The sequence below is a fragment of the Podarcis cretensis genome (genome assembly GCF_951804945.1).
Source record: "Podarcis cretensis genome assembly, chromosome: Z".
Lineage (NCBI taxonomy): Eukaryota > Metazoa > Chordata > Lepidosauria > Squamata > Lacertidae > Podarcis > Podarcis cretensis.
In genome coordinates this window covers 13629874-13651495 of record NC_137184.1, presented here as the reverse complement: position 1 = coordinate 13651495, position 21622 = coordinate 13629874, and the positions used below count along the sequence as shown (strand labels likewise).

At 45.2% G+C, this 21622-nt stretch overlaps 1 protein-coding gene and 1 long non-coding RNA gene across 10 annotated transcripts in view; one reads left to right on the top strand and one right to left on the bottom strand.

Moving 5' to 3' along the window:
• RAPGEF1 (Rap guanine nucleotide exchange factor 1) overlaps window positions 1–21622 on the top strand; it is a 111548-nt gene that overhangs the window by 70823 nt on the left and 19103 nt on the right. For 3 of the 8 annotated variants that reach the window (XR_013835007.1, XM_079962535.1, XM_079962537.1), the window contains 7 exons: window positions 4104–4227; window positions 5086–5269; window positions 6367–6837; window positions 7610–7812; window positions 8920–9081; window positions 19053–19343; window positions 20644–20736. Coding sequence is in view for 7 of the 8 variants with exons in the window: in XM_079962535.1 (XP_079818661.1) it covers window positions 4104–4227; window positions 5086–5269; window positions 6367–6837; window positions 7610–7812; window positions 8920–9081; window positions 19053–19343; window positions 20644–20736 (1528 nt within the window). In the remaining variant the exon portion in view is untranslated. The remainder of the gene's footprint in view (window positions 1–4103; window positions 4228–5085; window positions 5270–6366; window positions 6838–7609; window positions 7813–8919; window positions 9082–19052; window positions 19344–20643; window positions 20737–21622) is intronic. The other 5 variants (XM_079962536.1, XM_079962538.1, XM_079962539.1 and 2 more) reach the window with 5 other exon arrangements.
• On the bottom strand, window positions 11152–19339 carry LOC307208160. 2 transcript variants are annotated; one of them, XR_013835024.1, is made up of 5 exons: window positions 19253–19339; window positions 14779–14989; window positions 13697–13811; window positions 12921–13044; window positions 11152–12734 (listed from the first exon to the last, which is right to left on the bottom strand). It is a non-coding gene; the product is annotated as an uncharacterized lncRNA (long non-coding RNA). The 2 variants fall into 2 exon arrangements; XR_013835023.1 differs by having other exon boundaries at window positions 11152–13044.

Sequence of the window (21622 nt, the reverse complement as noted above, 5' to 3'; positions counted from 1 at the left end):
GGGCTTTTTGCCCTGCCAGACAAATTTGGAAATATCTCTCTGCCACTTCCGGAAACACTCTGTTTTGTCCACAATCTGCAATGTTTGAAATAAAAACAGCATTTTTGGCAATACATTCATCTTTACAGCAGCAATTCGGCCTAACAAGGAAAGTTTCAATCTTGTCCAAGTTTCTAAGTCTCTCTTAATTTCAACCCAACATTTCTCATAATTATCTTTAAATAGACTCAGATTTTTTGCTGTTATGTTCACCCCTAGGTATTTTACTTTTTTGACCACATTTAACTCTGTCTCCTTCTGAAACCGTTCTGACTCTGTAACTATCAAATTTTTTCCCAACACCTTAGTTTTCTGCTTGTTTAATTTGAATCCCGCTACCCGACCAAACTCTTTAATCAATTGTAGTACTTTTTTCGTACTAGATTCTGGCTCCTGTAGAGTCAAAACTAGGTCATCTGCAAACGCTTTAAGTTTATATTGTTTCTCTCCGACCTCAATCCCTTTAACCAACCGGTCCCCTCTAATCATGTTCAAGAGCACCTCCAGGACCGAAATAAATAACAATGGGGAAATAGGGCAGCCTTGTCGTGTTCCTTTTTCAATTTTGAACTCTTCTGTAATCACATTGTTTACTATCAGTTTAGCCTTTTGTTCTGAATAAATTGCATCTATCCCATTTCCAAAACCCCGTCCCACTCCCATCCCTTCCAAATTTTCCTTCATAAATTTCCAAGAAATATTATCAAAGGCCTTCTCCGCATCAATGAAAATTAACACTGCTTTTGTGTTGATATTTGTTTGCAATAGTTCCAAAATATCAATAATGTTCCTTGTATTAGCAAACAAATGTCTACCTGGGAGAAAGCCTGCCTGGTCCTTGTGAATTACTTGGTTCAAAACTTTTTTAAATCTACTTGCTAAAATGTCTGCAAATATTTTGTAATCCACGTTTAAAAGAGAGATGGGGCGGTAGTTCTTAAGTTGAGTCTTTTCAGTTTCCAATTTTGGTATCAATGTGATAAACGCTTCTTTCCACGATTCCGGCACTTTCTTCCCCTCCAGAATTTCATTGCAAACCTCCAACAATGGTTGTATCAAATAGTCTTTCAATGTCTTATAGTACTTGGAGGTGAGCCCATCTGGCCCTGGGGATTTGCCCAGTTGCGTGTTCTGGATGGCTTGTTCAATCTCTTGTTGTGTTATTTTAGAGTTCAGGATTACTCTATTTTCCTGTGATAATTTTGATAGTCCATTTTTTTTCAAAAATTGTTTTATCTCCATTTCATCTTGCGGCCCTTGAGTATATAATTTTTTAAAATATCTCTGGAAGCAATTTCTGATATCCACAGGGTTCTGAATATTTCTTCCTTCAACCTCTAAATTTGTAACAGTATTTAATTTTTGTCTCTTCTTCAACTGCCATGCTAGCAGTTTTCCACATTTGTTTGCCGATTCAAATGTTCTTTGTTTCATTAATTTAACTTTCCACTCTATTTCCTGATTTATCAATTTGGAATATTGTGCTTGATAGAGTTTAATTTCTCTCAGAATCGGCTGTGACTTCGGATTTAATCTTAACTTCTTCTCAAATTCTTTAATTTTCTTCAGAATCTTATCTTTTTTCTCATTTTGTGTCCTTTTCTTTACAGCATTCTGTTGTATCAAGAACCCCCTCATCACAGCCTTACTTGCGTCCCAGATAATTCTTTTTTCCACTGTAGTATTCAAATTTATCTCAAAATAATCCTTCAGGACTTTTTGGGCCTTCTTGGTTATCTCCTGATCTCTGAACAAATTGTCATTCATCTTCCATCTAAAGGAGCCGGTTGGTAGTAGTGTCATAACCATCTTTACAGCATTATGGTTGGAGCAGGTCTTTGGGCAGATTTCCACCTTTCTGGTCTTAGGTGCCAGACCTCTAGATATCCATATTTGGTCAATTCTCGTCCATGTCAGTTGGGCTTCAGAAAAGAATGTTCCTTCTCTTCCCAAGGGGTTCTTTGTCCTCCAGATGTCAATCAAGTCCATATTGTCAGTCAGTTCAAAAAAGGTCTTAGGTAGTCTGCCGTCTTTTGTAACATTTTGATTATGTGACTTATCCATGTTGGTTGATACCACGCCGTTCATATCTCCCATCATAATGATGTTGTCATAGTCCAAATAGTCCAGCACGCTCTCATGCAACTTCTTGTAAAATTCCGATTTCCCCTCATTTGGTGCGTAAATTCCTAATATCAAAAACTTCTCTCCTTGGTATTGTATCTCAATTGCCAAAATTCTTCCTTGCTCACCTTTGAACAAAAATTTAGGTGACAGGCTCTCTTTTACATAGATCACCACTCCTCTTTTCTTAACTCGATCCGAAGAAATAAATTCTTGGCCTAATCTTTTATTTATTAGCACTTTTCTGTGGAGCCTAGTCACATGTGTTTCTTGCAAACAAATAATGTCCAATTGTTCTTTTTTCAATATATGAAATAGTTTCCTCCTTTTTTCCGGGGAATTGCACCCATTAATATTCCAACTCAACAGTTGCAGAGACATCCTAAACAATTCTGTTATTTCTCTAGGGGTGGTATCTTTTTCTCTAAGTCTCCAGGTTCCAAGGGTAGAAGTACAGCAGATGCTCCAGGCCCAAATGGTGTTTCAATTCCTTTCTGAAGGTCCTCTCCGTAGGCAGTCAAGAATTTATCTCTGTCTTCAATTGTTTTAATTTTGACTTTCATCCCTCTGGAGGTAAAGGATAATCCCTGAGGAAATTCCCACCTAAAGATGATTGAGTTGCTTCTTAACAATCTGGTCAATTCAAGATAGGCGGATCTAAGGTCCAGCAGTTGTTTCGGGATGTCTTTATAAATTTCAGCTCTTTTATCCAAAATGTCCAATGACTTTTCGTAGTGTTGGCCCAATATCTTGTCCCTTTCCTCCTTCGATCTCAAAGTTATCAAACAGTCTCTGGGCTTATCCTTCTTTGCAAATTTTCCAAGTCTGAAAGCCGACACAATTTTAAAGTCCTTTTCTTCCTGGATAGGCCAGAACTTGGAAAATTCTTTGGTCAGGAACTCAGCTAGGTTTCCTTCTTCAACTTCTGGTATTGACCTTAACCTTAAATTGTTTTCCCGATTCCGCAATTCTATCATAGACAAATACATCTGTTGCTCTCCCACTTGTTTATAGAATGGTTTTACCTCTTGTTCTAAATTTTCGACCTATTGGCTGAGGCCACTTCATGAGAAACTCCATCCTTTGAAGGAAATACAGTCATACCTCGGGTTAAAGTAGCTTTAGGTTAAGCGTTTTCAGGTTGCGTTCCACGGCGACCCGGAAGTAACAGAACAGGTTACTTCCAGGTTTTGCCGCTCACGCATGCGCAGATGCTCAAAATGACGTCATGCGCAGAAGCAGCAAATCGCTACCCACAGACACGGGTTGTGTTCTGCTCAGGATGTGAACGGGGCTCCAGAACAGATCCCGTTCGCATCCGGAGGTACCACTGTAGCAGCTAATGAGGGAAAGACTATAGCTCAGTGGTAGAGCATCTGCTTTACTTGCAAAAGGTCCCAGGTTCAATCTCCAGCATCTCCAGGTAGGGCTGGAAAAGATTGCCTGCCTGAAACCCTGGAGGACCTCTGCCAGTCAGTGTAGACAGTACTGAGCTAGATGGACCCAGCGGTCTATCTCATTAGAAGGAAGCCTCTTAGGTTTTCCTGTTTAAATCAGTACTTTATTCAGAACCATGAAGACTGGAATCTTACTTTGTTTTCAGGGGAAGGGCCTAGGTTCTCTCCCCAGCATCTTCAGGTGGGTCTGGGAGAGACTCCACATCTGAGAAACAACTGGTCAGTCTAGTTCCATCTTGTCTGCACTGATCAGGAGCAGCAGCTCTCCAGAGTTTTGGGTGGAGGGTGGTGGTCTCTCCCAGCCCTACCTAGAAATGCCAGCAGGGATCAAACATGGGACCTTCTTTATGCAAAGGAAATGCTCTGCCACTGAGCTATGGCCCTTCCCCAACCTTCTTAGAGATGGTTATTGTGGCTTTTTGATCCAGAAGTACTTGACTGGTGTTGTTGTGTTCATGTTTTTCTTTGACCCACCTTTCACAGCCCTCCTCCTGCACTGCCGCCGAAGAAACGTCAGTCGGCGCCATCTCCCACTAGAGTGGCTGTTGTGGCACCCATGAGCCGGACCACCAGTGGGTCCAGTTTGCCAATTGGAATAAATAGGCAGGTAAGTCGGAAGTTGCCTTGTGCCGGTTCAGACTGTTGGCCCATCTAGTTTTCTGCTCTGAGTAGCAGACCACTGGCTTGCCAAGGCTGCACTGGCAGCCTCCCCAAACACAATTTAATTGCTGGTGGTGGGACATGAAAGTGCAGAGTACCAGTGGGCACTGCATGATGTTGGTCCCTATTTTGTCACTGTACAGGGCAAGGAAGTTGAAAGGCTTGGCCTGGCCCAGCACAGTGATGGAGACACATGTTGGCCCCTCTCCCCACTCATTAAAAGGAAGGGTTCCATCTTGGATCTGTATATCTGGGTCTGGGTGTGGTATAGACTACCTTTGCCCCTATGTGCGTGCAGCTTTTTAGGGGGGTGGGGAGGGAGGTGAGACAGTTTTATTGCAAAGGTTGAGAAGTCTAGTTTCTTAAGTAGATAAACATAGAGGGGGTTATATACTTTACGTACAGCTGGAAACAGCTGGTGCTCTCCCCATGTGTGTGGGAGGTCTTTTGGCTCCACCCCTGCCAAATCACCCTCCTGCCCCCACCCCCACAACTGGGAGAACTGTGTACAGCACATTGAACTCCTTGGAGGAAAGGCGGAATATAAACAAAATAAATAAATAAAACTAAATTCCCGCAGTGCAACTCCCAAACATTCCAAGACAACAAAACCTTAACTTTTCAAAACACATTAAAACCTGAAAGCATTTTATTGATGTTTTCACGTTATATCATGCCTTTGTTGTGCACCGCTTTGTTATTTATTTTTAATGAAAGTGTGGCTTGCAAATATTTAAATAAAATAAATACCTTGAATAAATGAAACAAACATAACTCTCCTCCTCTTCTTCTTCTGTGCCTCCAGGATTTTGATGCAGACTGTTACGCGCAGCGGAGGCTGTCAGGAGGCAGCCAGTCCTATGGCGGGGAATCCCCCCGCCTCTCGCCATACAACAGCATGGGCAAGCTCAGCAAATCCGATGAGCAGCTCTCCTCGCTGGACTGTGACAGCGGGCAGTGCTCCCGCAACACAAGCTGTGAAACCCTAGGTAGGGAGTGGGTGTTCTTGCCAGAGGACCTGGAGAGGGGAAAGGGCACAGGGTACACCCTGCAGCTTGGGTTTTGAGGGCCTGGTATTTAGAAATGCCTCAGTAGCATCTAAGCTGATGGTGATTGATTAGTAGCTCCTTTTCACAAATGTGAACTCAAAGCAACTTACAGAAACAAATGTTTGGAGACAGCCTAGAATGATAAAGTATATGTTATGTTTTATTCTACTCAACCTATCCTGCTAAAAAAGAAAGAGAGCAGAAAACTAAGGGCCAGAAGACTGGGTGAATAAAAATGTTTTTGCCTGGCAAGTAAGACCAGATAGTGATAGCTGCTAGTGGAGCCTTGCTGGGAAGGGACCGTTCTGCGAACAGGAAGCCACCACTGAGAAGGCCCTTTTCTGGTGTTGCTTTTTGTGTGCAGTTTAAAGAAAAGGCAAATAAGAGGGAGATGTAATAGAGGTGTATAGTAAAAATGATGCATGGTGTGGAGAAACTGGATTGAGAGAGGATTATCCATTGAAGCTGAATGCTCAGGACAGAGTGGTTTAACAGCCACTCCCTCTTCACAGGGATCTCTGGGAAATAGTAGTTGTGTGAAGGAAATAGGGTTCCCTTAACAACTCTCAGCACCCTTACCAAGCCACAGCTTCCAGAATTACTTGGGGGAAGCCATGGCCGCTTAAAGTGGTGTAGAAGTACTTGAAATATACGGTGTTGATATGGCCTTAGTTGGCTCTGCCTGTCATTGTGTGTGGAGCCACTTACTGTTGGCCTCCCTGACTTCCTGCGAGTGGCAGACCCTGGGGCCTCAATGATCAGCAGTGCCCTTTGTGATGCCAAAATTTGGCACCTCCTCCTCCCCACCTCTTGCCTTCCACGCTACATAATAGTTGTGGTGCCCCTGAGGCTCCACGCTCAGTATGACTGAACTTGCCATGCTCCCTTAAATCCACCTCTGCTTCTGCCCCACCAGTCCTAAGGGGCTCCATCCACTGCTACTCTGTCCTGATGTGTATCAGCACCCTTCTGACCTAGCAGTTGGGGCTCACTGTTGCTCAGTCTCCTGACGGTTGTCTCTCTTCTATTATCCACAGATCATTATGATCCAGACTACGAGTTCCTGCAGCAGGACCTCTCGAATGCCGACCAGTTACCTCAGCAGGGGCCCACCGCCCTCAGCCCTTTGCCAGAGTCTCTGGGGGAGGCCGGCTCCCCGTTTTACGGACGCACTTTCCAGCTGCCAGTGGCGGCCGCTTTGGCTGCTGAGGTCCCTCCGGCTCTTCCAGAGAAGAAGAGGAGGGGGACAGTCAACCCTACTTTTGATACTTCCGGCTGCCGTGTCTTGTTCGAGAGGCACCCTTCGCAGTATGACAACATTTCAGAGGACGATCTGCACAACCCCACCCTGCTCCCCCCTATGACCATCACGCCTTTTGCTACCGTGCTGCCCTTCCAGCCAGGGAACTCCCCAGCCCCCGTTGAATTCCTCACTGACTTTCTCATTCCGGACTCCACTAGTGACTCTGAGAAACCGCCGCCTCTGCCAGAGAAGAAAAACAAACACAGTAAGTGCGAAATTGACTCAGTTTCTCGTGGCCCATGTGCCCATTGCAGCTCAGGAAGGGGCTCCATGTTAGCAGAGTCACTTAAAATAATGCAGATTGAGTCTAGAGCAAAAAGGCCTGATAATACTTCCGTGTGCAAACCAGAAAAAACTGTGTATAGTTTTAGGAGAAAGGAACAGAGAGGTTTTGTCTTTTTGGTTCATGTACATAGCAGAAAGACAAACATCCAAATATACGGAGGAAAACTCCCTTGGAACCACATAGCCAATCATACCAACTGAATGATCCCTGCTGTTGTACTTCCAACATTCCACAGTGGTAGAGCACATGGTTGCATGTAGGAACTCTAGGGTGAATCCCTGCCATCTCCAGGAATGGCTGGGAAAGATTTCTGCCTGAAACCCTAGAGAGGCTCTGCCAGTTAGTGCAGACTGTAATGACCCAGATCACAGGCAAGGTGATTATGGCCCTCTGGATATTGCTGGACTACATCTCTCATCATCCCTGACTATTAGGCATTTTGGCTGCAGGTGGAGCTGGAGTCTGGAAGTTTTCTCTCAGTTCATTTTTCCAATTTTCAGTTCTCCACATTTCCACATCACTTTGCATTTTTAAAAAATGCTACCACACAGCTGAAATGGCAAAGATAGCTTGGATTGGTTCTATACCTTGATCCATTGATGCAGCCAGTGGTGCTGGGGAAGGGAAGGTTCCCCAGAAGCCTCCCAGGTGGGTAACCCACTCACACCCTCCTGTGTCTTTTCTGTTCCAGTGATGGCCTATATGCAGTTTGTAGAGGACTACTCAGAACCACAGCCTTCTATGTTCTACCAGACACCGCAGAATGAACACATCTACCAACAGAAGAACAAGCACCTGATGGAGGTTTATGGGTTCAACGACTCCTTCAGCAGTGCCGACTCTGGGCAGGATCTTGCTCCACCTCCTGCCCTCCCACCAAAACAGCGGCAGTTGGTGAGTGCTCCTCTCCTCCTCTTCCTGACCCACCAGATGTGATGCATTTCAGATTCGTTTTATCCACCTTGCCGAGGAGACAGGCCCCATTACTTGTAGTTTTTCTCTCCCACCAAATGTTTATAGATGATTTTGTTTTTATTTCACTTACTTGGGTAATTTATAGGGTCTTGACCATACGACCCAAAAGCCACCAGGGTAAAGGCATTGGATTCGAACATCGGAAGAGCCTGGCTGCTGGATCAGGCCAAAGGAGGCCTGTCTAGTCTAGCATCTGGTTCTCACCATGGTCAGCTAGATGCTCACAAGTGGGACCTGTGTGCAACAGTGCTCTCCAGTTGTTCCTCATCAACTGGGCATGGAGGTTGTGCTATCACCCTAGACCTCCAGGCCAGGGGCCAATCTAGTCAAACATTCTGCTCTCACATTGGCAAACCAGGTGCGCCAGTGGAAAGCCTGTGAGCAGGCCTTGAGTGCAATAGCTCTCTTCCTGCTTCCAAATCTGGCATTCAGAGGCATATTGTCTCAGACAGTGGATGTAGAACACAAGAAGAGCCCTGCTGGATCAGGCCAAGGACCCAGGACCCAGCTAGTTCAGCATCCTGTCCTCACAGTGGCCAACCAGATACCCATTATGGGAATTCCATAATAGTTAAATAGCAGAAACTCTCAAAAATGGCGAAACACTTTGGGGGGGGGGTTAGTTCTTGTGGGACAAACTCCCTTTTCTGGTGTTTTCTAATTTAAAGTCGTAGCAGACTTTTTGTCTGCAGAGAGAGCCCAGCTTTACAGTTAACATGGCAAATCAAACACAGGCAGCCGGTTCTGAATTTTAGATGTTTCCTCATAAACTTGCACTGCAAGACAATGAAATGAAACAAAGATCCTGTTTGCAGATATTCCCTTCTTTTCTATAATTTCGTCTATTTCCTTTAGCAATGTAGAAGAATAAGAAGCTATGCAGATCTCAAAAGATCCTGCCCCTGTCAGCTGTTTGATCTGGGTGTTTGCAGGGCCTGGCTTGAGGCCATTCTTTCCCCCCTTTCTTCCCTCCTTCTCCTTTCTTCCTCTTTCTTCCTCTTCCTCTCTCATTCTCTCTTCCTCCAGCAGGCCTCTTTTGCTGCCTCCTCCTCCTTCTCCTCTGTCTCCTACTGTGTCCAGCCACCTAAAGTGCCCATCGCCACCGAGGACATCGGCACGGCTCAGGGCCTCACTATGTCCATCTCTAATTCCTTCCTCCACCAGCATAGCACCCTTCCTGTGCACTCGGTGAGTTACTAACTTTGGACTTCTTGTCTTGTCTTGCTGACTCCTGCTGTCTCTTTGGTGGGGGGTGACGGTTGTGATTTACTGCCCTAGATGGTGGGGGGGGGGTGTTGTGGGGGAGGGGGCAATATGTTTGTGATTCTTTGGGTGCCAAATATACCGGCCATAACTGCACCATACATTTAAAGCAACAACAAGCCACCAGAGGCATAGTGTTGCAGGGGATCGGGAGGGGTCAGAGACCGATTGCTATTTCCACAGCAAGAATCCCTGTCTCCAGCATCCTGATTGGCGTGAAAGAGGAGCTTTTCGGCTACTGAGAAGTCTTCTCACCCTTTGTGCTGATTGGAGCTGATTGGAGCCAATCAGAGTGAAAGGAGATGAGCCAGCCACTGAGGATTGACTCCTCAGGGAAACTCTGGAGAAGAACAACTTCTGGAGAAGTTGTTATGCAAACTCTGGAGAAGTTGTTATGCATGCACCAAAGCTAAGCACTTAGGAACACTGACAAGGGGCATCAGCTGTGAGGGGGCATGGCTATGGCTATCGTGAAGGGACCCTGCACTTCTGAATTTGCCACTTCATTACTTTGTACCACTTTAAGCAGTCATGGCTTCATCCACAGAATCCTAGGAACTGTAACTTGTTAAAGGTGTTGGGAGTTATTAAGAGACCCCTTACTTTCCTCATGAAGCTACAATTCCCAGAGTTCCCTGGGACAAGAAATTGATTGTTAAACCACTGTACCATACAGATTTATACGATCTGAGGTGAAACCAGAGTATACCACTGTACCATACAGCATACCTAAAACACTCATCCAATTAGTGGGACAAGTCCTACCACACCCCTCTCAAATGTAAGCATCACAGTAGAGGCTCGCTTCACTACCAAGGGTCTGAGTACTAAAAACTGTCTAACCTGAGGCCAGAAAGCTCCCTAGCAAGAGCATTCCACAAACTGGGAGGGTAAGGGCAGGCGCCACTGAAAAGGGCTTGTTCTCATGGGGTCACTCCATACCGGCCTCAGTCAAAGCACACAGAGAAAAGCCTCTGATGAAGACCACAATGTCTGGGCTGGTCCTTCAGGTAAGCTCCACACCTTGCATCCAGCAAGAATATATGGGAGGGAGGGGAAGAGGTGGCTGGTAGCTGACAGGAGTAGGGACATTTGCCAGGGAGTCCCATGATGAGAAACACCCTTAGCCAATGGGCAGATATGCTGGGAGTTGTAGTCCAACAACATCTAGGGATCCAAGGTTGAATGGTACGTACCTAACCTATTCTGAACAACGACATCTCTCCACGGTCCTCTGCAGGGGCCTATTCTAGCTCTGCTGCTTGCAAGCCTTGAAATTAGATTTGACTCTTAGGCATTCTGCATCCAGAACCACGTGCTGTATTGCCCACCCATCCATTGCCTTTGAAAATCAACTGTGTAATAAATGAGGGTGCATAGAGGATCTTTCCTAGTTCCATCCCAGTAGCTCCTTCTGCGCCATTTTGTTTCCTTCCCTGGTGATGTTCAGTTGATTTTTGGAATATTTTGGAGTATACTTTCTTTCTTCTCTATCAGGACTAGAATCTTTCAGCCTCCCCCAACTCTCTTGAGGTGTTTGCATAAGCCCCAACCTGCACAAGCAGTGGTCAGAGATGATGAGAATTGTAGTTCATTTGCTTTCCCTTAACCTGGTATCCTCCAGGCATGGTTAGACTACAGCTCCCATCAGCCCCAGCTAATGTAACCAATGGTCAGCGGTGATGGGAGTTGGAGTCCCGACAACTTCTGGAGGGACCATGATGAGGGAGGTTGCTCTGTGGCAGCAGTGGAATTCAGCCACTGAAAATGAGTGTCACTTTTGCTGGCTCTCTGAAATAAGGCCTCATCTTCACTATGCATTTAAAGCAGTAGTGTTCTTGTGAAGAAGGCAGGGTAGAGAAAAGTTCCAGGAACTGGTTTTATATAGGGATGTAAAACAAATGCATTTTTGTATGTTTTAATAAGAAAATACCTAATTCCCACTTCTCCACATTTTGCAATGCAGTTATCTAGTAAAACAATACATACAAAAATGCTGTATATTAGGAGAAATTGCTTGCAAAAACATGTTTATTAGACAAAAACTGCATACAAAAAATATAGTCATTAGAAATTTGCATAAAAATATTGATGAATTTTCTTGAGGAGAACTGATCTTAAGACTTGAAAAATGAAGAATGTAGAAAACCAATATGATAGATTTTGTTTATTTAGTAGAGGGCAGTCTCCTTACCCATTCTGCTTGTGAGAACAAAAAAATAAATAAAAATGCCAGCCCCAGCTCCTTAGGTTGGTAGTGAAATGGAACTATTACCCCGGAGGTGGGTGAGCAGTGCCTTAAGATCACCCTTTCCCCCTTAGCAAAAAAGGGATTGAAGCTGAGAAAGAGAGTGATTTTCTTGGGAGCCAGTGGCCAGACCCATGTTTTCAACCCTTATCCAGATCCAGGGTGCCCCCAGATGGTCAGTAATTTAGTGTGAGGGATTCAGGCCCAAACCAGAACTTTAGGTTTGTGTGATGGCTGTGAATTAAAGCACTGGGTTGCCCTAGCCCAGTGCAACAAATCCACTTAAAATACAACAACTTAGGAAAGTAATGGAGAAATGTGCTGAAAAGTGTGGGATGAACAAATGTTTAACAGGAAGACATGGAAACACACTTGAACACCCTGGCAAATCAGGGTGGATGCTCATTGCTGTAAAACTGCCCTGCCCAAGCTCAGAATGAATGCTAGTGAGTACCATGCAGTGTCTGGCCTCTGTGTAAGCTTTGTGTGAGCAAATGAAGGTAAATCAAGGTAAAGGAGCCAGACTTCTAGCCCGCACTGTTTAAAGCCAGTCCTCTTGAGTTGGGAGACTAACACTTTACCTTGCTCTCCTTGGAGACACACATTTAGACATCCTCACTTAAGGTACCTCCTCGCATTCTAAGTTCTGGCATTGTCCTCTACTGGTTATTAAGACAAGCAGGTTATTAAGGATCTGTTCTGGTTTGTTTGCAGGGGTCTTAGACGACATTGGCTATTTAGTGAGCCTTCATTCTGATTCGATTGCAGGGAAGTTAGATGACATTGTGTCAGAGCCAAATGTCACCCTGCACTTTCCTGTGTGTTTTCCTGTCACTTACAGTGCCATTTATTTGTTTTAATCTTTTGGCAAACTAGGCTTATTGCCCAAGACCCTCCCAATCAGCTATAATTCTGCAACCTTTGGCAGTATGAATCATGCCCCAAAGTAACAACTGTTGGTCTTCATTCAGCTAGCTTTCTATTTAAAACAAAAACAAACACACAATCTCTTCCTTTGACCCTAGGCTGATTTTGGCTGACCATTTCATCTTTATTATTTAAAAGCCCTTGTCTTCCAAAGCTTCTGTTCTGCATTGCCTCAGTTCTTCTTTCCCACTGGAGAATTGCTCACTTGACCGAGGAGCCCTTGCTGGGGGGTTTCCAGGCCACAGTCAGCTGTTGGCTTTAACCCATCTGACCCTGCAGGAGGCAGAGGAGGGGGAGAACCCACAGGCGCCGGACAGCTTCCAGGTTTAAATCCTCAGCTGCGATTTGTTAAGCTTGTAGCAATTCTGTGGACTGGATGGTCCCTCTTCCTGGCTATTGGATCCTTCAAAGAAAGAAAGAAGTGTGGGCTAAGGGGTGGAAGCACCAGTGTGTTCTGGAGAGGTTTGCTTTGCTTTGGTTTATCAGCCGGCGATCAGTGAGGAGGATATCCAGGTAGACAAAAGACCTGAAGTCTTCTCAGCCACGCCCTCCGGCACATATAGACACACGCATATTGTTAAATACTTGCTTCATAATTGGCACTGGTCCCAGCATGACTGCATAGTTAAGATTCCACTGCCTGATTCCAGACATGCTGATCTGCTCCAAGGAGGGGCGGGGACAGTCCCTTGAGAAATCATAACAGTAGCCTCCTTCAAGAAATAAAATAAAAAATTGTACCCAGGCAATGCTGTGTGTGTGTGTGTGTGTGTGTGTGTGTGTGTGTGTGTGCGCGCACACACACACACACACACACACATGCGCTTCTGCAAGCTCAGTAAATTTTGCAGCCATATTTGCATAAATTCTGCAAAAAGTCTGCATTTAGCTCTGTTCGGCAGCATTGTTCTGAGTTTGCCAGGTGAGGAGGAGGGGCACCCCATTAGGCAGAGGAGCAAAGCTCCCACCTACCCCCAGACCACTAGGAATTGTATTTGCACACACCCACTAAAAACATTTCTGTTTAAACCCAAATGTTAGAAAACTGATGCAAGTTTTAATCTGTTTTTAGTCTATTCTTAGTTTGACTTTTCAAAAGTCTTAAATTATTGTTATTTTTCTTATTGATAATTTTATTGTTTCATTTTTTTTTTTGAAAATTACTTTGAGGGTTGTTGGGGTTTTTTTTACAATCCAGCATTGTATGCATTTTATTGGGTGGGTGGGTGGGTAGATGGATGGATGGCTGTCAATGAGATTTCAGCAGACATTGCCTATATATTTTCCAGTATCTGTTGACAGGCATAAGAACTAGAAACTTTTTTAGAAAGGAAAGAAAGACAGTTAAGTCTGGTCAGATTGTACCCTTTGTGGCTCTTCAGTCCCGAATTGATATTTCTAACTTGTTTCCTTTTATTCTTTGTGATGATGCTGGTTCTATTATCAGTTCCATCTTCCATTCCTGGTTGCTTGGGACCTGCTAAAACAGAAGGGACAATGATGGACAGCAGTAGCTCTCCAGGGTCTAAGGCAGGGGATGTCCCCAGACCGAGCTTGAGTTGCCATCAAGGGTTGAACCTAAGGTCTCCCTCACGCAAGCGCTGGATTATGCAGAAACCCAATAAGTTGCTTTGTACCAAGTCAAACCTTTGGTCCATCTAGCTCAGTATGACCTACCCTGACTGGCAGCAGCTTTTCAGGGTTTCAGGCAGGGGACCTTCCCAGCTATACCTGGAGATGCCACTGGGCATTGAACATGGGACCTTCTGCATGCAGAATAGGTGCTTTGTCACTGAATTACTATCCTTCATCTAAATGTAATGTAGGACTATAGTCTTCATGATTCGGAATAGAAGATGCTGGGGATAGAGGCTGGGTCCTTTGGCATGCAGAGCCAGTGCTCTTAACTACTGAGCTTTCCACTAAAACAGAGAGTAAGAGAGCATGCGTGTGCAGTAAAATAACTAGATCCTGAAGAGGACACCCTCCAACCTACAACTTCCACAAATCTCTCCCCAGTAGGCTGAGCTGATCACGCCAAAGGTATCAGGCAGCCTGGGCCAGCAGAATGGGATTTGCTGAGCTAGGGTGATGTCATGAGCCAGGAGTCTTAACTGGGGATTTAATGTTTTCGGGCCAGGCAGGCACGAGAGACTCTCCAAACTGCTGTCCGTTACCCAGAATCAATATGGAGATTAGGGCTGTCGGGGTTACTGAGGCAGCACCAAAGGCTGATGGTGCAGGAGACCCCTCCACACACACACACACACCCTGCACACACATTCCCACTGGCTCTGCTCATCTGGAACAAAGCAGGCAGGGAGGGGCAAGAAGAGCCTCATCTGGAAACCAGTATCTTCCTCTTATGCCTCTCCTTCCCCCCTCCATACACCTTTAGTTTCAGCCACCCAGAATACCCCCCTGCCCCCACCCCACCCCCTGCTTACCCTCTTCTCAATTCTTTATGCATGGAAAATCCAGTCAAGTCCCAAAGACGGGAGATGGGAGACGGTCTTGGGCAGGCTGCGCTCGATTCGGGAAAGGGGAAAACTGCTCCATCAGTAGACGGTCGGGAGGTAAAGTGTGAGCCGCTGGCTTCTCTGTCTTGGGTGGGACCTTTTTTTAGCCTTCTAGTAGTAGGAGGCTGCATGTGGGTTTCTGTCCAGACAGTGGGCAGGGAAAGAACAACGGATCAAGGAAGTTAGCAAGGGGTGGCTGCCAGCATTTCATTTATTGATTGCATTTCATATAGCACTTTTTCCTTCAAGGAGCTCAATATTTTTTTTTCTTTATTTCATAACATTTATGTAGATTATCTGTAAAAGCAGCTATTTAAAGCATTCAGAGATGGTGCCCATGGTTCTGCCCCCTCCCTGTTTTATCCTCACATCTACCCTGTGAGGTAAATTAGTCTGAGCGACAGTGACTAGCCCAGGGAGTTTCATGGCTGAGTGAGGATTTGAACTCTAGGCTCCCAGGTCCTGGTTCAACACTCTAACCATTATACTGCACTGGCTGCCCAGTTGCAATTAGATGTACTTAGACATTTGGGAGTGAGGACTTGGGGATAAAGCTAGAACTAGCTATTTTACAAGACCTGTACAGTGTTTGCTTTTCCTTTGCAAGTAATCAGTCTCTTGCATGTTGCAGCAGCTACTCTATGGAACTCCCTACCTGTTGGTGTCAGACAGGAGCCTTCCCTGTTTCCTGTTCCTGCTAAAAACTTCTTTTGCTTAGGCCAACCTATTTAGGCACATAATTTTATTATGTACGTGTGTGTTTGTGTGTGTGTGTGTGTGTGTGTGTGTGTGTGTAACTGTTGGTTTTATCTATTTTCTGGTAATCCTTTTATATCTACTGGTTTTTAAATAGTCTCTTTTTACTGCTAGTTTTTAATGGATATATTATACCATAGTTATGTAAAGTTTCTTAGAGATTTTTATGTTATTGTTGTTGTTGTTGTTGTTATCATCATCATCATTCATTATCATTATGTGGTACATACATTTTGCTAACTGAAAGAAAGAAAGAAAGAAAGAAAGAAAGAAAGAAAGAAAGAAAGAAAAGTTGGGTTTTGAGGAAGGGATTTGAAGTGGAGAGAGCAAAATAACATCATGTAGGAAGTTTTGGGGTGGAGTTGCAGGCATAAGGGGCAATAGCAGAGGGTGGGGTTTAAGGTAATAAATTACACTGTTCCTGATTTGGCGTGTGAGTCATGTGCCAGCAAGTTTTGGTTGTACTTAGATTTGTACTTAGATTTGTGGAAGCTGACCCCTTTCCACAAAAGATCAGACTTTTGTGATAAGGAAAGTGCAGGGGAAATACACCTAAAAGTGTGGGGCAACCCAGTGTCATCTTTCCTCCCTGTAAATGAATTAGAATGAACTCTCACTAAATAGCCAATGAAGCCTAATTTCCTTAGCAAATCAGGATGAGTTCTCAATGGACAGGTTGTCTGTTAGCAACCTGCTTTAACTCGTAGCCCCATGAAGTCTTGCAAATGCTGGTTTTACACCTGGGGCAACTTGTTTGAATACTTTTTTTAAAGTGTGAAATTGGATCACTGTTTGTGTGTCCACCAAAATGCAGATTAGCTCTTTGTGCAAATATTGTTTTATTTTGCCCTGACATTTCACAGCTCAAGAAACTCCTGTGCCAAGTGTGCTAAGAGCCCAGCCCAACAACAATTCATTTATTGCATTCATATGTCACCTTCCTTTCTCCAAGGAGATCAAAGTGGCATGTGTGGTTCTCCTACCCACTCACTGAATCCCCATAATAACTCAATGAGGTAGGTTAGGCCGAGAAGGGTAGTGACAGGGCCCAAGGTCACCCAATGAGCTTCATGGCCAAGCAGAGATCTGAACAGTGGTCTTTCAGGCCATAGTATGACACTCTAGTCACCATACAACACTGTCAGCACCTCTCTCCTTTTTTTTGCCAGTGGCAAGCACAGTTGGGAAGGCCCAGTGGTCTCTGGGACTGATCTGGCATGGCTCATTTGCCTCTTTCAAAACCCTGACACTTTCTTGAGGTCTTGTTCTGAGGTGTGCATTGTAAAACCAATTACTCCTTAACCAAGAGAGATTAACACTCTCTCACTCTGTGTGTGTGTGTGTGTGTGTGTGTGTGTGCGCGCACACACACACACACACACACACGTGTACGTGCGTGTGCACTGATTTTTTCAGCTGTGGAGGGAGGGAGATGGAGGGATGATCCTGTGGGCTGACTGAGGCTGATGGGAGTTTTAGTTCAAAACATCTGGAGAGTGCCTGGTTGACAGAGACATGTCTCAGCTCTTTTAATTCCACAACCTTCATAAATTATACAAATAGAGCAAATGCCATATCATCTGCTCTCCATTGTTTTTAGTAAGTTTGCATAATTTCTGCTTGTTTGACAATTCAGCCAGAGAGGCTAGAGGCTAAGCTTGGCACTGAAGCCCCCCTAGATCTTACCCAGCAGTCCCCCTTCTGGTATCTTTGCATCAATAAGGATTAGAGCCTTCTTTTGTTTTTAACAAATCCTTAAAATTCTGAATGTACCATTCTGGTGGGAGTTTGTCCTCTTAGGGCAACAGCAGAGGCATGAATTGCTGTACTCTTTTTGATGCCTGCTAAAAATGTTGTTGTTTAAGCAAGCCTATCAATACATTTTCATAGATGCCGTTCCAAGCTTATCCTGTTTTTATGTAATATGGGAATTGCCCCCAGCCAGCATCAGGCTCTTATCAAGAAGCAGATCCTAGCACCCACTATGGACACATGTCGAAAAGAAGGCGATGCCCGGGATTTCATGTGGGTGCAGTCAAGTGTTGTGTGTGCCATGTGCAAAGGAAATAGTTACTTCTGTACCAAGGAAAGCAGGTTTCTATGAATTCTGTAACTCATGCAAAGCAATTTTCCAAATTCTGACTCTGCTATTTAGGGCTAAATTTACTTGGCGGGACTCTGGAGCCCTGCTGCCTAACAACTGCAAACCCTAGCTGCAGATGCTGAATTTCCTCTGGGCATTGCCCTTGTATGTTCCAGCTTATTTTTGAAGCCATATGGACTAGCACCTTTAAAAAAAGAAGACATACTGCACACTACCAGAGATCTGTGCATTCTGTGATTCCACGAGAGTCCAGAAAAAGCAGACGAAGTGGTCTTAGATACAGGTTGTTCAGCTTCATGAAAATCTCTTTTAAAAATTCTTATTATACTGAAAGTTACTAACCCGTGTGGCTGCAAAATTAATGGCAAGCTTGTAAGTGTATGGGCAGTGCTTGTTGACACATCAGAATCCAGGTGGTTTACTGAACAACAGTATCAATGGTCAAGAGTAAATGCTTCCTCTGTAGCTAAGTACTGTTCAGTAACAACTCCTCTTGTTCACCGTAGATGACTGGGAATTTTATGCAGGCAAGACAGCAGGCTGGTGGAAGAATGACAGATCTTTCCATTCCTCATCAACTAGTCCACTTGGTTTTGTGCTGGCTACAGATGAAGGGAATTTTCCTCTCACCTCTGTCTCTCCTCCACCAGTCTGCTAGATAGAAGGCATTTAAAGAAGCAATTAGTAGTCTGCTAAGAGGTTGATATCATAAATTTTCATGCTGGCTGCAAAAGAAGAGGACTTCCCCCTCTTCTGCAGCCATCATGAGAGCACAACCTAGTAAAAAAATAACAAGAAGGAGTGAGCAAACTAGTTACTTTTTTGAGTTTTTTACAAGTCTGGCTCATTGACTTGTGAAATCTAGAGTGCTTTTGTTTTGTTTTGTTTTGTTTTGTTTTGTTTTGTTTTGTTTTGTTTTGTTTTGTTTTTAAAAGCAGAATAGATTGTGCAGAATAGGAGAGGAATATGTAGATATTCTCGATTTGCATCATGGTATGTGGACTGCAGAATGCCACTTCCTGTGGTACGGAATGTTTTGTTTATTTGTTAGTGCACATAGTCCCAGCTATGCCCTCCAGTTCATTTTTTTTGGCATGGCAGAAACATTAAAAGAATTAGAGAAGGGAGGAAGGAGGCTGATGCGATGGTGTCGCCTTGGCCATGGACCGCTTTGCCTAGAGCTGACGTTGTGACTTTGCCTAGAGCTGCTGTTGATCTAATTTCTTTTCTCTTTTCTCTGTCTCTCTTCCTCTCCTTTCCCCCTGCTCCCCAAATCCCTCCCCGTTGGCTTGGCCCTTTTACTTCTCCACCACTGTTGCTGTCTTCTCCCCACCCACTGCAGTACAAATCGGTGTTCAGGTCTTTCTCCCAAGACTTTGTGCCTCGCAGCCAAGTTTCCATCCCTCCTTTTCTCTCATCTGCCTCCGCCGCCTCCTCCCTGCCTCTGTGCTTCCCACCTGCACACCAGTCTCCGAACTCTGACCTGGCGGCAGGGTCTGCCGCAGCCGGCCAGCCTCTCGGCCTTGCAGATGGCGGGGTTACCTCTTCCTCTCAGGAGAGCAGCTTTAGTGGGACTGCTTCTGTCTGCCTTCCTTCTGAAACCTCTTTCACTGATTCTCTCCAGACATCTTCGGTGAGAACTCCTTGGCCGTTCGAGGCAACCTCTCTGTTGTAGGCTGCTTAGGTTGCCTTGTGCACTGTGTTGATCATGATGGGGCGGGGTTTGCGTGTTAGATGGCTGGAAAGAGAACAAGGTGGGCATGCCTGAAATCAGCCTTGCAAGCTTAATCTGCAAATGCTGCCAGCCAGCTCACCAGCACTTTGGCCACACCCTTCTAGTAGCAGCAATGGTTGGTGCCCATTGAGACTGGTGGGGTGGAAGGCAGGGAGCACAACCTGCAGGAGAGGCCACTGCCCAAAGTGATCCTGATTATTTTAATTTTGAGAGTCTGGTGGCTCTTGTTTCTCATGCAGGTGGTCTTCCCTGCTCCCCTCTCTATGAATATTCAGCTGCATGCCAAATTTGGAAACCAAGAGACTAATCGCTAAAACCGTTTACCTTGATGTAGGGGGTAGGATGCATAGAATATTCTAAGGCACAAAAGGAGTCATTCCCAATCTGCATGTCATGAGAGGCCCTGTGAGTCCAGAGCACCTACCCATAAAAGACCCACTCATCTCACTTCTGTATGAGTTGTTCTTCTGTTTGCCTCCTTCCAGTGAAGCAGTACATCCCAATCAGTGCCGCAGTTAGCTCACCTCTTTGGATGGCAATATTGTGCATTAGATAACACTTGCTGCAAGCCAGAGTAATCTAACACCGGTGCTTTTTTTGAGGGGGGACGTCCTGCTCAGTCTGCTGATTGGAACCCTGGGCATCTTCCCCAAAGTCATAAGGACCAAGACCAGTAATGCATGTAGGAACACTGTGATGGCAATGGGGGGGGGGACACTTCCCTGAGTGCGGGGAGAGTCTTGCCCTTACACATTCTAAAAATAAACCTTTCCAGGTGACAGTGTGAAGTCTCCCTCCAAATATAATTCAGAAGGAACGTTCATCTCTGCCATCCGAAGCCGGTATCTGCTTGTGTCAGCCCTCCACACAGATTAGTCACTTGGTTTTCAAGAGACCCATTTCCCAACTGCGATGCTCCCCATGCCTTGATTGCACACTCATTAATGCTTCCTGAAATACATATATATTTGGGGGAGGGCAGCTTTTAAGAGGTGGGAAATTGCTCCGTTGGAAAGACCCTGAAACTGAATGAATGCCGTAAATTCTCTCCGCCTGCCACCTTTAAGTTTTTTTGGGGGGAGGGTCTCAGCCCTGTGAGCCCAGACTGCTCGCTTTGCTGAATGGACTGTGCTCAGTCCACAAAGCTCACCCACCCACCAAGCCAGTCACCCACTTTCTTCCATCCTGTCTCCTGTAGAGTGAAAACGCCAGTGAGGAGGCAGGGGAGGGTGAATACGTCAATCTGTATTCCTCCAGTCAGAGCAACGGGGAACTCCCTCACTCTGAAGGAGTAAGTAAAACTGCGGTTGGGGGAGACCTTTTTGCCAATATGTCTGGTGGGGCCTGCATGCTGGCTGGGCTGCTGTCGGAGAGGGGAGTGGCGCTTCTCGCAAAGCCTTTCTCCAGCCATGTGGTGCCCTGGGTTACTCCTAAGTAGGCCTGTCTGTTGGTGTGTGGGCTGCTCAGTGCTATTTGCTGGTGTTGTGCATGGCTCTTAGGGATTTGGGGAGCGTTTTTTCAAATAGGCCTTGTGTTCTCTCTCCTCCCCCCCCTCCCCGTGCCACTTACCATGTGCTTTTGCGGTGCCTTCCCTCCCCTCCCCCCCGTAAAACACTATGATAATTGGCTTCTATTTATATTTGATGAAACATTGCATTCATACATGGATATGAAAGGAAGATGCTTTGTACCTGCTGTTCTGTGCTCAACAGAGATATATATGCCCAAGTTGGGTGTTGAATGAATCAGCTAAATGGGGCCACCTCTTTGGAAAACCAAATAATCAATCCAAAACTGTATTTTAACACAGTTCAACTAAGTGGCATCCTCTGCAATGGAGGCAAATGAAAAAGGTCTCAGGCCTTCAGAGCCATAGAGGAGGGACAGCTCACTCATTTTAAATCCAGGTCTTTTTCTGTTTTACTAGGAACTCCCAAGATCCAAACATAGGCAACAGACATTTACAGTTGAAAGATCCTGAGTCTAGGAATTGGTTTTGAATACCAGTACTGAACTGAGGCCACAGCCCCTTCTGCACGCACCCACACACCCAGATTAGCTTATGGTTATCTTCCCCTGTTCAACCTGTAAGCTTTCTGCATTTCAGTAATATAATATAAAGGTGGATGGGGGGACGACGATGGCATTTTGTCGTTGCCTTTGCTAAACAATCCTTT